The sequence below is a fragment of the Triplophysa dalaica genome, chromosome 10, assembly GCF_015846415.1.
Source record: "Triplophysa dalaica isolate WHDGS20190420 chromosome 10, ASM1584641v1, whole genome shotgun sequence".
In the NCBI taxonomy this organism is placed as follows: Eukaryota; Metazoa; Chordata; class Actinopteri; order Cypriniformes; family Nemacheilidae; genus Triplophysa; species Triplophysa dalaica.
The window spans coordinates 5,277,616-5,298,521 of NC_079551.1; the positions used below are offsets into that span (position 1 = coordinate 5,277,616).

The 20,906-nt window shown below is 39.4% G+C and overlaps 1 protein-coding gene across 1 annotated transcript in view; it reads right to left on the reverse strand.

Moving 5' to 3' along the window:
- Positions 1–75: 75 nt before the first annotated feature.
- Positions 76–20,906, reverse strand: part of insrb (insulin receptor b) — a 46,703-nt gene continuing 25,872 nt past the window's right edge. The window contains exons 3-21 of the mRNA XM_056758239.1: positions 12,355–12,676; positions 9,585–9,724; positions 9,088–9,232; positions 8,764–8,978; positions 8,553–8,679; positions 8,220–8,470; positions 7,850–8,017; positions 7,560–7,758; positions 6,081–6,346; positions 5,842–5,990; positions 5,494–5,650; positions 5,321–5,414; positions 5,164–5,231; positions 4,151–4,380; positions 3,953–4,063; positions 3,704–3,863; positions 3,404–3,533; positions 3,105–3,239; positions 76–3,023 (exon numbers count right to left, since the gene is read on the reverse strand). Of these exons, the coding sequence (XP_056614217.1) occupies positions 2,672–3,023; positions 3,105–3,239; positions 3,404–3,533; positions 3,704–3,863; positions 3,953–4,063; positions 4,151–4,380; positions 5,164–5,231; positions 5,321–5,414; positions 5,494–5,650; positions 5,842–5,990; positions 6,081–6,346; positions 7,560–7,758; positions 7,850–8,017; positions 8,220–8,470; positions 8,553–8,679; positions 8,764–8,978; positions 9,088–9,232; positions 9,585–9,724; positions 12,355–12,676 (3,419 nt within the window). The 3' untranslated portion in view covers positions 76–2,671. The remainder of the gene's footprint in view (positions 3,024–3,104; positions 3,240–3,403; positions 3,534–3,703; positions 3,864–3,952; positions 4,064–4,150; positions 4,381–5,163; positions 5,232–5,320; positions 5,415–5,493; positions 5,651–5,841; positions 5,991–6,080; positions 6,347–7,559; positions 7,759–7,849; positions 8,018–8,219; positions 8,471–8,552; positions 8,680–8,763; positions 8,979–9,087; positions 9,233–9,584; positions 9,725–12,354; positions 12,677–20,906) is intronic.

Genomic DNA, 20,906 nt, shown 5'->3' on the forward strand with positions numbered 1-20,906 from the left:
CATTCGAGCCATTGAACTTGGGGCAACAAGATCGGACTTTTGTTCTGTAAAATATCCACAAATCACAAAACAATTAAACACAACTTCGGTTTAATGGGAGCTTTTGAGTTGTTGTGATTCAGTAGTGAATTGAAGTTAATTTCCTATAATGTTCAGCTTTAATCCAAAAACATTATGGACATTATCGACTTAAGTGGCTTTTAATAAAGATCATTTTTGTATTTAAATAAGTGCTTTTTTATAGATGAGGAAATAATACCTCATAATACCTGATCAGCGTTACAGAGCCAAACGGTGTGCCATACAATAAAAACACACCCTACGATATAAATATAGGCAAATTTTATGCCATTGTAACACTAAAGAATTTCGTAACAATCGTTTAACTTAATCGAAAAAATGGCTCTGCGTTTTTTTTTTAATCAAAAAAGGACCCGTCAAAGTGAATCTTTGGGTTCAAAGCTTCCCAAAGCAGAAGAAAAAGAGAAATAAAAACAAAAGGGGAAACAGTGATTTGTTTTTTGGGGAGGGAATTGAGAGAACAACCGATTTGGGGATTGCAAGTCTAAGAAATCGGTCGAAAAACTGTAATAACCACAAAGAGATGCAACTCGGCTCTGATACATTTCTAACAAAATACTGAGGTAGACTGTGTCCGAACAACCAACAGAAAGATATAAGTACTAATAAATCCCCTGCCTCTTTAACCTCTCCAGCTGTCTCAAAAAAACAACTAAATTGACTTAAGTTTTACCCGCCTCAAAGTATTTAAATAAAATCTAGCTGGGATTTACATAATTATGAGGATCATTAAATAAATAAAATATTAATATCTGCCTTTTCAAAGGTCTTGTGACTTAGGTCTAGATGTCTGTTGAGAGCTACAGCAAAAGAAAACTAATTTTCGCAAAAACGATATTTCTTCGTAGCGGCGAATGAAGAGCTAGTTCATTTTTTCATTCCTTTCTGCTATCTACATGTCAAACGTAAAGCCAAGAAGATATAGAAAGGAAACATTTGTATCAGGTTATCAGAATAAACAGGTGTGAAATGGTGAAACGGTTGAAATCTGTAAGCATTGATTTTATCCTTGTTCTGTCTCCCAGCCATGAATAAATAAACAAACATAAACATATATACACGCACATACTGTACGAGAAATGTGCGCATTTCTGGATGACGGACGAAGAGAATCCAGTAAAAAAAGTCACCCAACTGTTGCCATCAGAGAAGGCACGAAGTGGAGATATTGAACGTTTGTTTTTTCGAAAACAGTCGACCGTGAAGAAAGAGAAATCGCGCAGTCATCCTGACAGGGAGAAGTTTTTTTCTTACTTGATCTTCAAAGATTTCCCTTATTCCAAACTAAAATGTGCAGGCCATTTGCTGCAGATGCAAAAAGGGCCGGCGTTCCACAAAGCCGTATGCTAAGAACACTCAAGTTTTGATAAAGGTCCTCGGAGCTATATTTGGATCAGGATTAACTTAAAGGAATGACAAGGTCTGATAGAAAAATCGTCCAATTTGTGTTTATATTCGATATGCAACGCAAAGTAAACACATTCTGATTTCCTTCGCTGGCCAGCACTACAGGTGTAACAAAATAGGCCGTAAAAACCTGTCTGTGCTCCACTTTATCTTACTCCTGTAACGCGCCAAAGACAGCCTTTTATATCACACGAACACCATCAAAACCTTCTCAAAACCTTCTTTATAACAGACAGAATACCAAGGATAAAATTTTGAATTTAAATCATAAGAAACTAATTTGTCTTCGTTTGAGGAAACATATCTATATATATTTTTCATTTTTAACATTGATTAGAATTTTTGAATTCCCAAAAATGCTCCCCTCTGTATGTTGGAAAATCACTGTGAGTCGACATTTGCGATGCAGTTTTTTGGTTAGACATAAAAAAACAGCTTATTAAAAAACATTATTTGCAAAAAAATATTGTATAAGCATAGCCTCTGATGAAAAACCTTAGAAAAAGACATTAGAATTATATACAAAAGTTGTGAACATTTAAAATACTGATACCGAACGATATTTTATATATATATATTTGTGTCTATATATATATATATAAAATACCCACTATATATCAGAGCAGCAGCTATTGGTCAGTCTGAAGAACTCTTGTCCGATTCGTAACTGTTAAATATCCTTCAGCTGGTAAAAAGGACACAGGATTAAAAAGCTCAGGGAAATCAAAAACCAAGCAAATAAATTAAAATTCATTCAGTGGAACGCAAACATCATCAGGGTGAAGTCAAGACAAAATAACTCCTTTACGAAACAAGAAAGAATATATGCCATTGCGTAGTTCCACACTGAAGTCATTTTCTTAGGAAGCGATCACGCACTGTATAGGCCACTTAATAAAAGGCCACTATCGTGAAAGATTCCCATTGAAACGCGAAAAACAAACAGGAACAGGAAATAAGCATCCGAGGGAACAGGAAGTTCCGAGGTGATGTAGCTGAAGCAGCTTTCTGGTTGATGTAGTAACGTTCACAGTCTCTAATCCCCGTCCCTGAGGAAAAGTCTGCATCCACGCTAGTGTACTGATGAGAATGAAACGACAACAAAAAAAGACCTGAGATTTATATCTTTTTAAGGGCCTCTGCAAAAATAAAATGTCCTTCTTAAAAACGAAGGCGGCAAACGTTAGGACGGACTGGATCGGGGCAAAGACAAAATGCGTCCGTTTTTGCCACCGTTCATGTGCGCGTAGGGCACGTGCTCCTCGTACTGGCCCCGCAGGCCCACGGAGGGGCTGTTGTCTCTGCAGAGGCTCTCCTCCCGTTGCGAGCAGGATGACGGGTCCAGTGGAATGCTTTCCATGTTCTCGAAGTCCATGTCGAAGTCCTCGCTCTCCGGAATTTTGTTCTCCTCGCTGTAGAAGAAGGAGACTTCCTGGAAGCTTGGATGCAGGTCCTCCTTGATCATCTCGATGATCTCATAGAAGGTGGGACGCATCTTGGGGTTGTACTGCCAGCACATCTGCATGAGGTTGTGCCTATAACCAGACAACAATCTTACCATCCAAACTATCATGTTATTTTGCGAAAGCCAACGATCATACAAAAGCCAAACTTACATCCTCTCGGGACAGTTTTCTGGTTTCTCCAAGTATCCTCCATCCATGACGAATTTGAGGACCTGCTCGTTGGACAAACCTTGGTAAGGCTGCTCGGCAAGTGTGCTGATCTCCCATAACACAACACCGAAAGACCTAAAGTCAACAGAAACATTATTTACGAACGATCCATTATGTTCCATTGCAGTTTATGGCAAACTAAAACATCTTCGTTGTTCGATGTTTCTTCCTGTAAAGAGTTCTTTAACTGAAAACTTGGTTAGTAAGAAAGAAACACGTAGTAACGTAGAATTACCCACCAGCAGTCTGAATGAGCGGTAAAAACGCCGTCTTTGAGCGACTCTGGCGCCATCCATCTTACGGGCAGAAGCCCCTTCCCACCTTTACGATAGTAATCGGTCTCGTAAATGTCTCGGGTCATGCCGAAATCTGCACAAATCCAAATGAGAGACGTTTTATACTTGGTAGTGTTATTGATAGCAAAACCTTCCAAAAAAGTCAAAAAACTTGGATAATTACAGGAATAGTTCAGCTGTAAATGAAAACATTCACATCATTTCACTGAACTGTCCCTTTTAGAATAGTGTATTCTTCCTCACCTCCAATTTTCACAGTAAGATCTTCGGCCACCATGCAGTTTCTGGCTGCGAGGTCTCGGTGCACAAACTTTTTAGCGTTGAGGTAAGCCATGCCGTCTGCTATCTCAGCTGCCACCTGGATAATCTCCTTCAAGGTGGGCGGTGGACGTCCTGGATTGTTCTTTAAAAGAAACCAGAATGATTGAATTAAACGCGCACTATTAAGACATGTACAGAAGCATGAAGGTTGTCCAAAGAATGACGTCTTACCTCAGCATCAGGTCTGAGGCTACGCAAAAAGCTTTTCAGATCTCCGTGGGTCATCAGTTCCATGACGACCAACGTCGGCTGCCCCTTAGACACCACGCCCAGCAAACGTACCTAGCCGGATATAAAATAAGCACTTTTAGCATGTTAGACATTATTAGATGTTCTCATGCATGGAGTCTGGCGAGATTTGGCGCTTACCACGTGATGGCAGTTGAAACCTTTCATGACGGACGCTTCGTTGAGGAACTCGATCCTCTCGCGGAGGCTCGCCGACTCGTTGACAGTCTTCACGGCCACCTGAGTGTCGGGCTCGCCCTTCACGATGTCCTTGGCAAAGCCTTCGTAAACCATTCCGAAAGAGCCTTGGCCGAGCTCTCGAAGGATGCTGATCTTCTCGCGAGGCACCTCCCACTCATCTGGAATATAAACTGAGAACGGCCACACATTAATTGTTAATAGAAAATGTAATATTCGTCATATTTTAGTCTTGCGATGCAACTAACAGAATTTTTAATCAATTTAAATTGCTGTAAATGAGGATTGTTTTTTGATTAAAAACAGATAAAGCCAAATTTTATTTCCTCTAAAGTACAAATTTAAAGGCTATGAAACAATGTCAACTGTTAATGTTTATACTATACAATAAATATAAGACATATTTAAAATATTTATAAATATAAAATACTGTATAAATCGATATTTGAATTTATAAATATAAAAATACAAGAAGGATACAAAAATAAACAAAGAGACTAAGAAAATATTAAGTAACAAAAAAAATCGAAACAAAATTTGCAAATAATTATGTAAGTAGTTAAATTCCTTTGGCTCAGTGGTAAGAGGTTGTGGGTTCGATCCCAGGGGAATGCACATACCCATGTAAAATGTATAGGTTAAAGCAATGTAAGTCGCTTTGGATAAAAGCGTCTGTCAAATGCATAAATGTAAATGTAAATAATATAGTCTATAAAAACAATGTCAAAACAAATTTAATAGTAAATTAAGTAAAATATAAGTGTACATCTAAATTAGAATTTATAACTATTAAAATATAAAATAAAAAATAAAAAGAAGGGGATAAACGTATAGTAACAAAAAAAATATAAAATAAATAAATACATTAAGTGTTAATTAATATAAATGCTACAAAAACATGTAAAAAATAAAAAAATGTTTGCTCAAATCAAAAAATAAAATGCCAAAATTCTTACCATCATTTGCACTTAAATACTCTGGGTTCGAGGATGCAATTAAGGGGCCAGTCGGTCCTTCAGTTTGTCTGGAGAAAAAAAAAAAATCGGACATAAGAGCATTGTCTAGATTATATATCTGCTTTAAATAATCTTAGCAAGACTCGCTTATACATACTTCTTCCTAAGAACAATAAAGACTGTGCTGGCCAGAAACAGCAGTACGATGATGACGATGACTGGACCGATGATGATTTTCATATTCGTGTCCCCTGCCAAATGCATTTTAGATTAAAGACCGCAATATTCAAAATAATGGTATCAACGGTAAGTGCGGACGGTCGAGCTTACGGTTTGGAACAAAGAAGTATGCGGGTTCGGTCCAGGAGCCGTTGCCGGCCAGCGAGGTAGCGCGGATTCTCACGCTGTAATTACCAGGATGCCCTACACGTAATCGACATCCGTGGTTCTTCTCGTAAGTGATTCTGGACACGCATATTTGATCCTCCTGAGAGACCAAAAGGAAGTTAGAAAATGAATTCAAGCGTATGCTGAAATAGTATACCAAGCTGTGTCATGACAGTATCATGATTAATGAAGATATTAATAACATGATTATTGGTATCGACAATCAAGAATCTGAAAAAGTCAACTTTGCGCAAATTTGAGATAATAAACAGAATGAAGTGAAACGCTTACGTAGTTATCGGACATCCTGATATACTTGACTTCATACAGTATGATCATTCCGTTGGGCGCTTTCGGTTCCTGCCATTTGATATAGACAAACTCTGGTTCGTCTGGAAGCATTTCATGCGTCACTGGCTCCACGATGTCATCTGCTTTCGCTAAGAACACAAATAAAAAAGAAGCTGAATCCCCAGAACTTGAATTCAAATCGTGTTAAAGCTAAACGGCACCCGTCCGGGAAATCTTACCTTCGGGCAAAGTGCGGGCGCTGACTAATGTAGGCAAGCTGCAGCGGTTGGGTTCACTGGGATGGTTGCATGCTTGGATCTCGATCTGATAGCTGGTGAAGTGGAGGAGGTTGAAGATGACGGTGGACTCTTTGGCACTGACCAAGCGTCTAATTTTCTCTTCCGGGTTCTGTGTGGTGGAACAGTTGGGCATGCTGGAGGGTGTTTCTGGGAAATTCGGCATGGTGGCATTGGCCACGCCCACTGAGCGCCGACGTCGGTTGGGTCTACGGATTGAGAGTTGAAATCGAATATGAGAATCAGAGAGAGAATCATTTTTCCAAGTCATGATCCTAAATTACATTTCAACTCGACAAGAGTCGAGGCTTAAAGATATTAAGGTAGAAAGAACACAACAAGTTTTAGTAGCGGGAAGTCTTTGTTACCTTTAAAAAGTCATGGTTTAAAATAAAAACCTTGCTGACCTTTGAAACACTCAGAAAAGTACAACTGATTGATAAAAACAGTAGATGGAGACATAGATTCATGGTTTACATCTATGTTAATTGAAATAAATAGAGTATAATTTATATATTTACTTAAACATTAAAAATTCCACATAAATGTTTCCATAGCGATAAACAAAAAAGGTTGAGGCATAAAGATTCGCTGAAATTAAATAAATATATAAAATAAAACAACTAATTAACAAAATTACTAAACGTTATACAATAAGAACTAAATCAAAATAAATATAATAGTAAAAATCATTCAAAATATTTAAATAATAAATTAATAAATGTGATAATAAATGTAACTTAAATGAGCATGAAAACTAAAAATATATTCGTAAAAGCTCATTCAGAATATTTAAACAAAAATACTATTCAAATTATGTAAATATAAATATAAAAATATTTTTTTCTAATCAAAATATTTAAATGAAAACACAAAATATAATAATTTGAAATTAATTCAAAATATTTATAAAACAAAAAATAACTTGACGTACAGTTTATACTACAGCATTCTATTGATTTTAGACCCACGGCTGGGAAAGTGACTGGCAAGATATTAGACCCCATGGCTTCGCTCCAGACCGGCATATGTGAAAATAATGTTATGAGTTTCACAGGTTAAACCAAACTGCGTGCTTCAAATAAGAAACGCACAAGGTGTATCATGTACAAAGGCTTAAGGGCACAAAAACCTGAAAAGAAGACAGTCAATGTCCTGCAGCTCACTCCTGCTTTAAAAAAGTGGTATCCTTAAAAAAGCTAACCAATGATTGGCTAACATCACAGATCACGCTTCTAACATCACAGATCACGCATCTAACATCACAGATCACGCATCTAACATGAAACCAGAATGTGCAACCTGTTATACTTTTATAATGTGACGCATTAACAAAGACCAGAAAATGTATGTCTCTTGAAGGCACAGATATCACCCAACTACAGAAGACGTGACACAGCAGGGGGAAAAAGGGGATCATACTTTGGTTCGAAGACTTCATTGTGGAGGTAGTTCTCGAAGGTCTTGCGGAACTCCGTCTCTTCTGCTTCTTTCTTCAGCTGCGTCTCCGTTTTAGGGCACATACAGCATCGGCCGGTCATGCCGGGCACTTTCGTTTGGTTCCAATTCTCTTCCTCCTCGTTTTCGAATTGGGTGGGTGTACGTGACGGTACTTTCATACCTGAACAGAGAGAGAACGGCAAACACTGAGATCGGACAACGCCGTGGGATATTCCTTAGTAAATTCAAGACTTCCCGAGCATTACGCGTACCTTGCTGGCAATAGTCGAACTTGTAAAGCTCGCTGTCTTCTTCCTGTTTGTGGCATACGACCAGGTAGTGGGTGATGTTGCCGTTGGGATCGGAGGGCGGCTTCCACTTGAGAATGATCTGGGAGGAGGAGTTGGAGGAGGAATTGGGGTCCAGAGGTACAGAGGGTCCTGTTACAGAGACGAGAGAGCAGGACAACGTCAAGAACACCGGCGTTCTCAGATGACAAGCTTTTCACGAGTCATTTACTTCACATCAATCTCATGCTAAACTCCTGGGCCAAAATACACGAAACATATTCAGGTACAGGATCAGGAATTTGGGACTCAAGGTCGCCGTGGGTACGGATCACCCCCGTGACCGCCAACTTACGGGTCGCATTGGTGCGGACGTAGATGATGTCGCTCTTGGCCCCGCGGAGCTGGTGGTCGTCAGAGGCAGCGAGCTGTGTTTTGACCATGATGGCATACTGGGTCCAGGGTTTGAGAGACATGATGAGAAGGCCCGGCTCTTTCTGCGCATTGCCCTCATTGGAGCGTTGCGGAGGCTCCACGTCAGCGATGGCCCAACTGTTGGATCCACAAGCGTCCTGTCCGTCAAATTCAGTTACGTTCCTGTAAGGCCTGAAAAGAAAAGATAAAATTGTAGTAACTGCTTGATTCAGGATCACAGAACCCAAAACAACACTGGAACCAGCACACTTACGCTTCTTTATAAAACACCATGAACCCCAGCAAATCTCTGAAGTCCGGTGGCCAGAATGCCTTCCACCTAAGGAGGATCTTGTCGTGGGACGTGCGGGTTAGAGTAAAGTTGAGAACTTTATTTTCACCTGTAATAGACAGTCGACATTAACCTCAATGTTTATTGTAAAACGATGTGAATTGGGGAAAGGAAAGAATGATATGAGCCTTACAGAACGCTTGGTCTCCGTACGTGGGGATGTTTATATCATTTTTGGGGAACCTGTCTTTTGTCCCGGTGATCTCTTCCATCCTAAGGATCTCAGATTTGCAGAGTTTGGCGTTGTGGAGGAAGAACATCCGGCCTTGCAAGATTTTCAAGTTGTGTTTGGACCAGTCCCACAGTTGTCTCAGGTTAGGGTTGTCCAGGGCGTAGAAGGAATAGTTTCTGCGAGACAAACGATGCGTTTCGAAATCAAGACTAGTAATAACCCAATATCAGTCCGATTGGTTAGTTTCAGCCTGTCAAATACAATTTTTAAATGTCCAATGCGTACCCGGGTTCCTGGGCTTCTCCACGGATGACCCGAAGCTTGCGGAGGAAGGAGAGAGACACGAGGGCGTACGCCCTGCGGATGCTCAGGTACCCCATGATCTCCTCTAGCTGACCCAAACTGGACTCCAGCTCGGCAGCGATATTGTCTGATGAATTAAAGAAATAATATATCTTTTCACAATCCTTCATATGTCTGAATCGAGAAAGCACCAGCCAATGCAAATATGTAATAAATGGAAAAAAAAGACAGCATGCACTTAATAATAAACAGAGCTTATAACGTAACGGATATTATAAAAAAATATTGCAATTTTATTATGTAGGTAGTGTCCAAAAGAATGAAACAACGTGTGAAAGTAGTTATTTTGTATTTGGGGAACAAACAAATAAAACTGTAAAATCTTGAGCACAGACAAAACTGAGATGTATCTCAGATCGATGTTTGCAGTGAGTCTCATGAGGGAAATTGAAAGTGTATGAATAAACGTCTGTACGCACTTCCTCCTCGGATTCTGATGATCAAACTGCCGCTGAGCACCGTGCAGCCACGCAGGGCCTGCGCCGCCATTACAGAGTCCACCACCTTCAATCCCGTACACAGTTTGGGACAGCGACCAGCACACGGTGTACAATTCAACCTACAAAGAAAACAAAACAATCGTGTCATTTTCCCAATCATAAAATAACTTGAGTACTCTTCGCTCCGATGCACAAATTTGTTGTGATGACATAACACTCTGGTTAGCAATTTATTGCGACTGCCTCTGGGTAAAACGTATTGTTCACTGCACACCTGCATGGTTGTTGTTTACGTTTGGAGCGAACCCAAATACAAGGCAATCGACTTGGCACTCTGTTCTAATTCCAAGCAACAATTTTATGAGATACAGACTATCTGTTGTGGACTTTGAGGGCAAAGAGGAATACACGATTCCATTGAGACAAAACAAAATACCACAGATAGTTGTGTTGGCACAAACTCAGAAGAATGCAATCCTTCAGTAGTTGAGTATTCAGGCACCTTTCCAGAACTGGAATTTTACAGAAGCGCCTCGCAGCATTCAACCGCCGCATCACGGCAAACGCCCAACTTCAGTGCTTTGCGTGAGGCGAAGCGAAGCCAACCAAAGAGATTAGGCGAGCATACCGACACAAGGCTTCCTAACGCAACTTCAGTGATGCGCTCCAAACGGCACAGAATGAAATGAGATACAGTCAACGCAGCGCAGAGGATTCGTATAATTCTGTTGCCTAATTTGATCCCTTTTAATGATTTTTTGGATTACAGTTTAAAGGTACAGTTCCCCCAAAAATGAAAATTTGTACATCATTTACTCGCCTTCAATGTACCAAAACTGAATAAATGCCTTTGTTCTGATGAACACAGAGAAAGATATTTGGAAGAACGCTTATACCCAGACATATTTTGCCCCCCATTGACTTCCATAGTAGGAATAATTACTTTACTTTTTTCTTTCTTTTTGTTGAACACAAAAGAAGACATTTTGAAGAATGTTGGACAGCAAACAGTTCTGGGGCACTTTTGACTGCCATTGTATATGTTCCTACAATGGGAGTCAATGGGAGTCAACGGAGTCCAAATATCTTTCTCTCTGTTCATCAGAACAAAGACATTTATACACATGTTCATTTCTGGGTGAAGTATCCCTTTAAAACAGTAACATTAGGCAATCTCGCTCAAACCTTGCTAAAATGCAGCTAGGGTGGAAGGGAATTAACCGTGTTTTTTCCCCAAATTATTTTGAATTATTTTTGGAAGTCCCAAACTGGGACTTCATCTATCACCACAATATTCCCTTTCAATTAAATTTGGACTTTATTCTGTCCAAGGATAAAGGATAATTTACGCAAAGACTGATATATAAAGATCTATAAAAGATATCTAAAGGAAACTAAATTAAAAAATTGTTTTTAAGAAATTTTAAACGTTTTAAATACATATTAAAGATTAAGAACATATCCAGGAGCACACCTATAACAATACAGAGTGAAAATACTGTCGGGAACGTTTTTTTCCATCTGATGGAAAAAACAACATTGGATGTTTCATTGTTGTCAATCAAAATTTAATTCAAATTGAACAGACTATGATATGAAACTACAGAAAGGCAGTTTAACATAAATAATGTTTTCGCTAATATAGTTAGCAGCATATTTTTCGTCCTTGGCATGAATGGGCCTCAACTAAACAAATAAAGAAGCACAAAAACGCGCAAGAAAGGGGTAAAAGATCACCCACAAACTTGTGTTTCTCGCTTTCGTTTGACGTTCATGTGCCACTGAGTTTTTTCCCAGCTGCGCAGTCGTCTTTAAAAAGCAACAGGGAGAAAAACAGAGGGGACGAGCCGAATGAAAGGATGGGGCACGCTGTCATGCAAAGACACTTAATGCTGCATGACTGCCTTCCACAAGGACGAAAGGTGGCCGGACAAAAAACACGAGCGGATTACGTCACTCAAAACAAAATTCCTGGAAAAGCGTCATTCCGGCAAGGTTCCTAAACTGTGATCCCTGAATCTCAGAGACAAAAGGCCACAGTGAAACGGTCACCGTTTAAAAGAGCCCGAGACCCCGGCGCACGCAAACAAAAGCCGTTATTGTTTGCGATGTTAATTCACGGTTTATACATGCGTAACTAACAGCCACACATGAAGCTGGACATGGCAAGCCAGCCTTTACGCAAGCTTACGGACATTTCCGGGCCAGCCAAACAGACTCGGTCTCCGATGTGGGCTTCTCACACGCAATGTTGTTTTGGGTGAAAACAACTAAAACAATTGTCCCCATTACAATTCTGCTCAGCTTGACAAATTCAGCCAAGTTGCAAAACGACTTTGCTGAAATAACCAGAGTTACACTTTATTGCGCTCTTAACCAGACACAAGTCATTATAATCTGTTTAATTTAATTTGCTATGACTGTCGAGATGAAACGGTGTTGTGTTTAGACTTTCTGTCGGGTTGAGCGGCTGGTTTGTACATGCTATACCACACAAACAAATAACAGCTCGGACTAGAAATAATTCATGCTGACTGAATACGATTCACCTCATTGCCACAGTTACCCACTGTATGTAACTGTCAATCAAAAAAACTAAATTAAAAGCATACTTACTATCCAAGTAATAATGCATATTTCCTATTTTCAAAAAATGTCATCACCTATTATCATGACAATTAAAACATCCAGAAATAATCATTTCATGTTCACAACAAATCCCAATCTAAGGACTAAAACTAGTACTTACGAGGTGGAATTCATGGTGGTGTATCCAGATGGGCATTCTGGGATACATGCCCCGTTGTGAATGACGTACTCGTGGCAATCGCCACTCTTGTCTCTGCACTGATTGTGGAGGTCCTCGCAGAACTTAAAGGACACGCATTGCCATCCCTTGAACGTGTAGTAGCCTGGGGGGCAACGGTCCACGCAGGTGTCTTCAAACAGGAAGTTGCGACAGGCCACGCATTTGGTTGCGTTTCCCGGCACGGCACAGCCGCCCAAACACTGGTCATGACAGCACTCCTTGTAGGGAGTACAGGCACCATGCTTGCATTCGGAAGGGCACACTGAGAAAAAGAGAGAAAACTGACGTTACGAACACAGTAATTACCTTAATTTAATGCGCTAGTTTATATTTTAATTACTTTTATTATTATTTTTAATAAAAAACTACTGCAATACAACAATACATGTACAAAAACGCTTTTATAACATATACATTTTTACAATAAAATAATCATTCTTTTGTTTTTCACAATACAGTACTACGAATTTGGGGAATCGTGATTAACTTACACTGCAATAATAAAATATACATTAATATATATGTGGCTGCAATAATAAAATATACATTAATATATATGTGAAGAGTTCCAAAATGAGATAATTTTTCAATTTTTTTTATTGTGCATTCCAATTAATAACAATCAAACTGGTTTTAAACTATGACATAATAACTCAAAAATACAGCTAACTAACACAATAAAAACATAATAACAATATAAAAAACATATTTTTTTAAAAATGTTTATAACGGAGTTATCTCATTTTGGAACCAAACTCTTCACATATTAATCAAATTATATTTAATAAAATAATTACAATAATAACGTTCTTAACGCAAAACATTTCATTCATTTTAATTGTCAGATATAAACATTTTCTTGACAGGCTTTGTGACATTCCTCTATATAAACTTATACTACGGTAGAGTAAATATAAATGAACCATATAACAATCTATTAATGAATTTCATCATAAAATTCATGTTGAACAAAAGGCGGGATGAGCCGCATGGAAAGGCAACGTGAGGTCATGAGTGGCAGTTAGTTCTGTGTCTTTCATCATCGCAGGAAGGAACTGATTCAGAGTTGTGCATGGCCGCGGGGACATCTGGAAGAGAAGCCTGTTCTTCGCAGGGTGTGAAAATAAATGAATACAGCCGGCTGTAAGTCATCTTCCCTTTTAAACAGCAAACACACACACACGCTGCCTGCTAGACCACACCAAAGTCTCGACACTGGGGCAAACCACAGCCTTCCAGAAACATGTTTGGAATAGCATACTGCTGTTTTTATAGTGCCCATTATCAGTACTGTTGAGCATGACAACATCTGTATCGACGGAACAGGACCAGATGATCTTTTCAAGTGCTCACTGTGCATAAGATGCCATATCCCACAATGCAATGCACTCAACCCTCTTTTCTAAATGTAACCAGTAAAGTCAACCACAGACCTTAAAATTACATTGACTCATTGGATTAGAATGCTAAAGACAAACATATTATCACTATTGCATACTGTACACGCACTACAAAAATGATGCAAGCCAGAAACAAATACAAAGCTCATGTAAGACATGTCTGCACCATTGTGTCAGTTCACTGAATTGCAAAAATAACAACGCAAAAATAATGAAAATCAACTCCGTTGCAAACATATTTTCACTTTTACATACTGTACACGCACTACAAAAAGTATGCAAATTACCAACAAATACAAAGCAAAATACAAATATGAAGCTCACGTAAGAAATTTCTGCACCATTGTCTGAAGTGCAAAAATACTTATGAAAAATATTGAAAATTAACTCTGTAAAAAATATATTTTCACTCTAACACTCTTACACGCACTACAAAAACTATGCAAAATACAAATAGGTACAGAATAAATAAACTAAAATTATTTTCGTAAACATTTTTAACTATTGTATGGAAATAAAACCACTGAGACATTTCTCAGAATATCTTCATTTTGTCATCCACAATATGAAAGCTTTTGAACGTCAATAATGATATGTAATTTATTTTTGGGTAAACTGTGACTTTTAAACCTTTAAATCTTTATTTTAATTTTTTATTATATATTTCTGCCGCCTCATATTTCAAAATACATTTCTTGAACGCCGTTGTTTTGTATGTTGTTTTGTATCGAGTTTACCAGTTTAACATCCCACAAAGCCAATATGTTCCTAAATGTAAACATTGGATTTTTTTACATCAAAACATTTTCCTTGCAGTGTCAAAGCAGCCTAAAAATAAACAACACTATTGAACAGAATTAAATACAATAATATAAAAACAGGCTTTTATCGGTCTCTGCTGCACTGCACTGCACAACCTCTCACTATCTTCCCTTCACTCGCACATCAATGCCTGCCCACAACTGACTCGCGATCCAGTCCGGATTTTACCTCCAGCCTCAGACCCGCCCCAACCCTTAACCAATGTTTTTGCTGTCCGTGGAAGGCAGCCATTCAATGGCCTCTTCCAACAGAGCGAAAGATCCGCCCAGCGTCAACCCCCGACGCTCCGTCTGATGGGAAAATCGACACGCTGGATGCGTACGCGAGGGCAGGCAGGAGTGAGCATGCACGCAGACGGGCGCAGTCTCCCCTCTCAACATTCCACACATACACGGACGACTGAAGACATCCACCCCCTCCCCACGGCAGTCTCTGCGTCGTCTCCACAAGGATGAGCCCTGTGTAAACACACACATCTTCTCTCTGCGGCTTATGCGCTCCCTCCTGATTTCATTTAGAAGCGTTGTTTTGTTTTTTACGGGAGGAAAGAATAAAGAGAGTTCACATTTCTGCTTTTAAATGGCAGTGATATGGTGAACATTCAAATTTATATTTGTGATAAGTTGATGGATCTGTAAAGCTAAGCCCAACGAGATGAGATTGTCAAAAAAACAAAGAAAGATATTTTGAGATATGTCCATACAATCGAAGTCAATGGGGGCCAATGTTGTCTGGTTTCCAACATTCTTCAAAATATATTTTTCAGCAGAAGAAAAAGTCATACAGGTTTTCGGTGGTTCAAAGATGTTGGGAATGGCATCCGCAATATTACATCTGGTTATCAACAAAGACATGACATATTCATATAAATCTCTCGTAAATAGGATTTCTATCGGCTAACTCTTCACTTGACATTAATTCTGACGCAATAAACGTATTAGTATGTCTTTATGCACATTTAGGTTTTAAACATTTCTTTTCATGTGTTGTGGGTTTAAGTGTGTGCGCACTGTGCCTCAGGAGCGAACGATGGACCTGCTTGGACAAGTTGTGGGAGCTTCTGTCATAAAACACACACGTCCTACAACACGAACAACATTAAGACACACACAAGCGAGCAGAGAGCTCAAATGACTTAATGCCCCTTCACTGGCCCTTTATAATGCTTATCGTTGCTGCATTCTAACCAACTATCAGCATTGCGAGCCAAAGGCTTTCTGGCTGTCCATATCCAGACCTTCATTTAATACTTGTATAAATTACTTTGCTCGGATGAACACAGAGAAAGATATTCGGAAGAATGTTAGTCATTTTCAAGTTACGGGACATCCTTGACTACCCTAGGTGACTACACCCAAAGGTGTCCGATAATTCTTTGTTTTTCTAAATTCTTCAAAACATGTGTTCAACAGAACAATATACAATACTTTTTTCCCTACTATGGTAGTCGATGATGTCACAGAACATTCTTCCAAATATCTTTCTTTGTGTTCATTGGAACAAAGAAATGTAAACAGATTTGAAACAACCTGAGTTTGAGTAAATGATGACTGCTGAAAACATAGGAAGATATTTGGAAGATTGTCAGTCACCAAACAGATCTCCTCCCCTATTGACTCCCACCGTTTTTATTTTCCCTAGTATGGCAGTAAATAAGGGATGAGATTTGTTTGGTGACTGACATTCTTTCAATTATCTTCCTGATAAAAGATCAAAATACTTTACAAAGGTTTTGAACAACCTGAGGGTGAGTAAATGATGACAGAATTTTAATTATATTCTTTTATGTTAACACCACAAAATACTAGGGCTGTCATAAAATCATATTTATACCTTATGGTTATAGTCGCCAGAAGAAATCGTTATTACGATATTATCACAATTTTTATTTAAAAAAATGTTTTGGTGTTAAGGCAAAATTTTGAATGAATGTTGCATAGTTTACGATATTACGATATGTAGAATGAACACAATGTTTAATGATGATTTTTAGTATTTCAGTATCTGGTTATTGTCAATACCGATATTCGTTCAACGTTAAAATGTCGTGCTTTAAAACGGCAATACGTAACTTTTTTTATGTTTCAAATAGAAAAACATACTGCACGAGTACGCAAACAAAAACCACGGTTTAAAACGATCTACTTGTGCAACCCTGGCAACATAATCTATTAGAATTTGAGCTGTTATATACGATGTGCAATTTTAGGTTTCAAACAGAGATGGCGATGTAGAGGTTGCAGCATTACCCATGTGCTAACGGAGATTGTTTAAAAAACAAACTGATCTGACAGCCATTACAGCTGTGATGGTTGCACAAGGAAGTGCGAGAAAAACTCCCTTCACGGAATTTCAATTGGGTTTTCCCCTCTAAATTAGGAAAGATAACAGATTAACTGACCGTATCCAAATTGCGTGATTTAGGGAAACACTTCCTTATTGTATATCCAGGACGTTGGACCCAGACTACATCTTGACAAAATTTGACGTTTCGGGTTATCTTAACATGACATTTGTTCGTATTGGCGAAGCTGTTTATAAGCAATAGGCAAATCGACACCTGCTCAACGCTGTCAAAGTTTATTCTTGATTCTAAGCTAGCGGTCAATGACAAAACTCAATTAACGGACCATAACCGGGGGACAAACAGACCATCGGGACGGCCCAGAACGTTCCGTGACCCAGACAATGATTCAATTGAGGTTTCCTAAGAAAGACCAGTGAGTCACCTGTTATCTAGATGGCTCTTCGGTTAGCAAATCTGTCTGTTATGACAAACTATGTCTCTGCATGCCCTTCTTGAGAAGGAAAGTTCATCCAAAAATAAAAACGCTGTCATCAGTTAAGTCATTAAAACCTTTATAGGACCATTTTTTAATGAATGTTTCAGTGGTTTTTGTGTTCGCACGATGGAAGTCAATGGGTTCAATGTTGTTTGGTTGCCAACGTTCTTCAAAATATCTCCCTTGTGTTCTGCAGAAGAATGAAAGTCATGCAGGTGTGAAATGACATGAGGGTGAAATAATTGATTTCTGTGTGAAAAAATGATTTAGCACTTGTACATCAGTGCTGATCGCATCTGATCAAAACCCATTGACCGTTTCCCCCTTAGGTCCAGAATGAGTCATGCAGCGTGTCTGGATGCTCGGACAGAACCGTCCTGTGAATATCTTCTAGGCAGGAAGGAGGGAATGATTACAATTCAACCTGCATGGAAAGGGTCACAGCACGTCAGAGAAGACGTGAGCGTTGCAACAGATGGAAAAGCAAAAATCCGAAACAATAACTGTTGCATTGTGGGGTTCATGATACTTTAAGCGCTTGATGTTAAGAAAACGTATTCACTGCTTGAATAGCTCTGCTTCTTAACCGACCACAATACCGTATGAACTCAACTTTGGCAATATCCGCTTTATCCAAGTAACTAGATCACAAAAAAGCGCTTGTCCTAAACCGGCTATTATCTTTTTGAGTTAGCAAATGAAGATTCAAGATTCAGGATGGCCCTCTCCGCAGGTGTACCGTCGCGTTCCAAGCCAACGTGCAGAATGAGGACAGCCTTTGTTTGGTAAGGCCCGCTCTAGTGGTTTCGCCTCGTGGGAAGGTTAACGGAAAACAGAGCTGAAATAAATCCTGAGGTTGCATGAGATTCCATCCGATTGGATTTAAGGCCGTGCTGTAAAGAGACCCCGGAGAGCAGCGGCATTACGACGGGGTCGACTCGGACCCTGCTCTGGAAACCTGCAGCGGCGTAACTACTTCATATACACGAGCCAGTCGAGCTCTCGTCTGGGATTACATGTGTTTTTCTCTTGTATCTGGTTCATAATAGCAGCACAGTCTCACTTGGTGTTGAAGAGAGGTAGATTGTTTCCTGGGTTACTGCGATATCTGAGTAACTCCTAATCTGGATTTCTCGTCAGAGGACTTGGGGTGAGCCGGGATGAGTTACGGGTTTGATTTCACAGGTGCTATGATTTCCAGACTGCTGTACAACTATAACTAGAAGAGCGTTAACGATTCCCTTCAGAGATGAAAAATATACGTCCTTTGACTTTCTTTGTTGAAGTAAAAAGAACAAATATTTTGAATAAACGGTCAAATAATTTTCATTTTGCGAGAACTATCGTTAATAAGTTATTATCAAAGCTTTAAATATGTATAATATATTGTAATATTAATGCTTACATGATCAAGCATCACTTGCTATCAACATACTAAAGGGCAAGTTATGGTCCTCTGTTGATCTCACACACCAGATTTCCTTTATACTTATGCGTCGTTGTTCCGCGTCCGACAGGCAATAACCAGTAGGCAGGCGTCAGTGTCCATGCGCATGTTGCTTGCGTAACAAAAACAAGAGCTTGTTTGAGAAGTATAAGCCGTGATAGCAGCAAGTAAACAGTCACTTTTGTTGCAGCTTGAGATCTCAAATACCGAAGAACAAATAATTTACTTCAATTCTATTAAAGTAAAGTATACTTAACTACTTTAATTCGTTCGGAACTGCGTTTGCGCTAACATGACGCTATCGTTTTTTATTTTTTTGTCCTGAGGGTTCAAACAGACCAATCACAGCGCTGTCCGTGTAGTGTCCCCGTTGTAACATTTTTGGAGAGGCGCACGTCAAGCTGCGCAGATCTATGCACAGCCAATGGCGTAGGTCCTACGCACGATCATAAATTACGCTTAACAAACCGAAAAAACATCCCACGTCATTATTCAGCAAAGCACACAAATGACCTCTCCCACAACATCCTACACTTTGACGACCACATCCTTTAGGGAACTGTTCCATTCTTGCAATATTTATTGATGGGAGCTGCTCAGAGATTGTCAAATAAGGAAAGTATGACTCACATCGACTAGACAATAGGACAGCAAACCCAAAGAGACAAAAACAAACACTCATATTGCTAGTTCAAGGAGGAAAAGTGTAAATAAACAACCCCTTCAGACATTCTCTATACGTATATACTGCGGCAAAGCTCAAATATAATTCACATGGGTAATATTTTACACCCCCAAAATAAACTCCCTCAGTTGAGCTTATTTTTCTTGTTACCTGTCATATATTTTGTCACAAGACACGCATACACTGATGATATTTGAAGTTATCGCAATATTTGATTTTAGCACTTGGATGTTTGTTTTACTTTCAATTTCACATTTTTTTAAAATAAAAGTATATAACTTAACACAAAAAAATTGTTGCGTGAAAGAAAGTCAAACATCTGGGCACGAGGTAAAATTAGATTTTTTATTTGGGCCAAATAAAATGTTATATATAGTGTGATATGTTCTGTAGGATCAGCTATAATGGTTCACATAAGCAACGTGCATTCTCAAACAGAAGAAATTCTGGGAAATGAAACACTTCTTCAACGGAGGAAATGTTCAAGTCCATTACAGAAATCCATAACGTGCAACATATGAAAAAGCACACAGACAGCATCAGCGTAAATTTTACGGAGCCCACAAAAAATTACATCATTTGCCGCCAGTGTTCCAGCGAAATTATTCCATCATAAAAAAAACATCCATACATTAGACCGCCGCCTGTATGGGCCATTAGGCTGGCAGACGCAGGCTCTTACGAAACTGTCACATTTTGTATTGCGCAGCAAGAGCCACAGATGGGTAAAATGATGAGAATAAACAAACATCGCTGTCTGACTGCGCTCTTTTCAGACATGTCAGTAATATAACGGTCATCTAAAGCAGCGAAACACAGCGAATCCATAATCTGGCTCATCAGAGAACAAAACTTAAATTCGGACTCGGGCCACCCACTGGTCAACGTGTAGACAGAGGGCAGTAAGGGCACAAAATGTTAAAGATTAACAGCCGCCCTGGCGACCTTCAGCACAGTGATAAACAAGTGCTCCGCTCGGTCAGCTGACTCGCACCGGCCCTGCCCTTCCTTAGAAACAGGGCGAGTGTGGGTGTGGGGGGGTTGGTTGCGACACAATGCAAGCTCAAAAGAGGCCGGGGCTAGGGGATGGTTGCACGCAGAAGGATACAGCATGGTAGGCGTGATAAAGCTATAAACAGCCATACCGTTAGCGAGGAGAAAGAGCCGAGATCAAAGCGAGAAAGTTACGAGCATGTTGTCTCGGATGCAAACAATTAAACAACATAAACGTTTCGTCAACCATGTGACCGAGAGATTAGTTAAAGAACTCCCAACGGCGCACCGGTACAACAGCACTAACACCCATATCAACTAGACTTCTGTCGGTATTCAATACTATTATTGTGATTGACGTG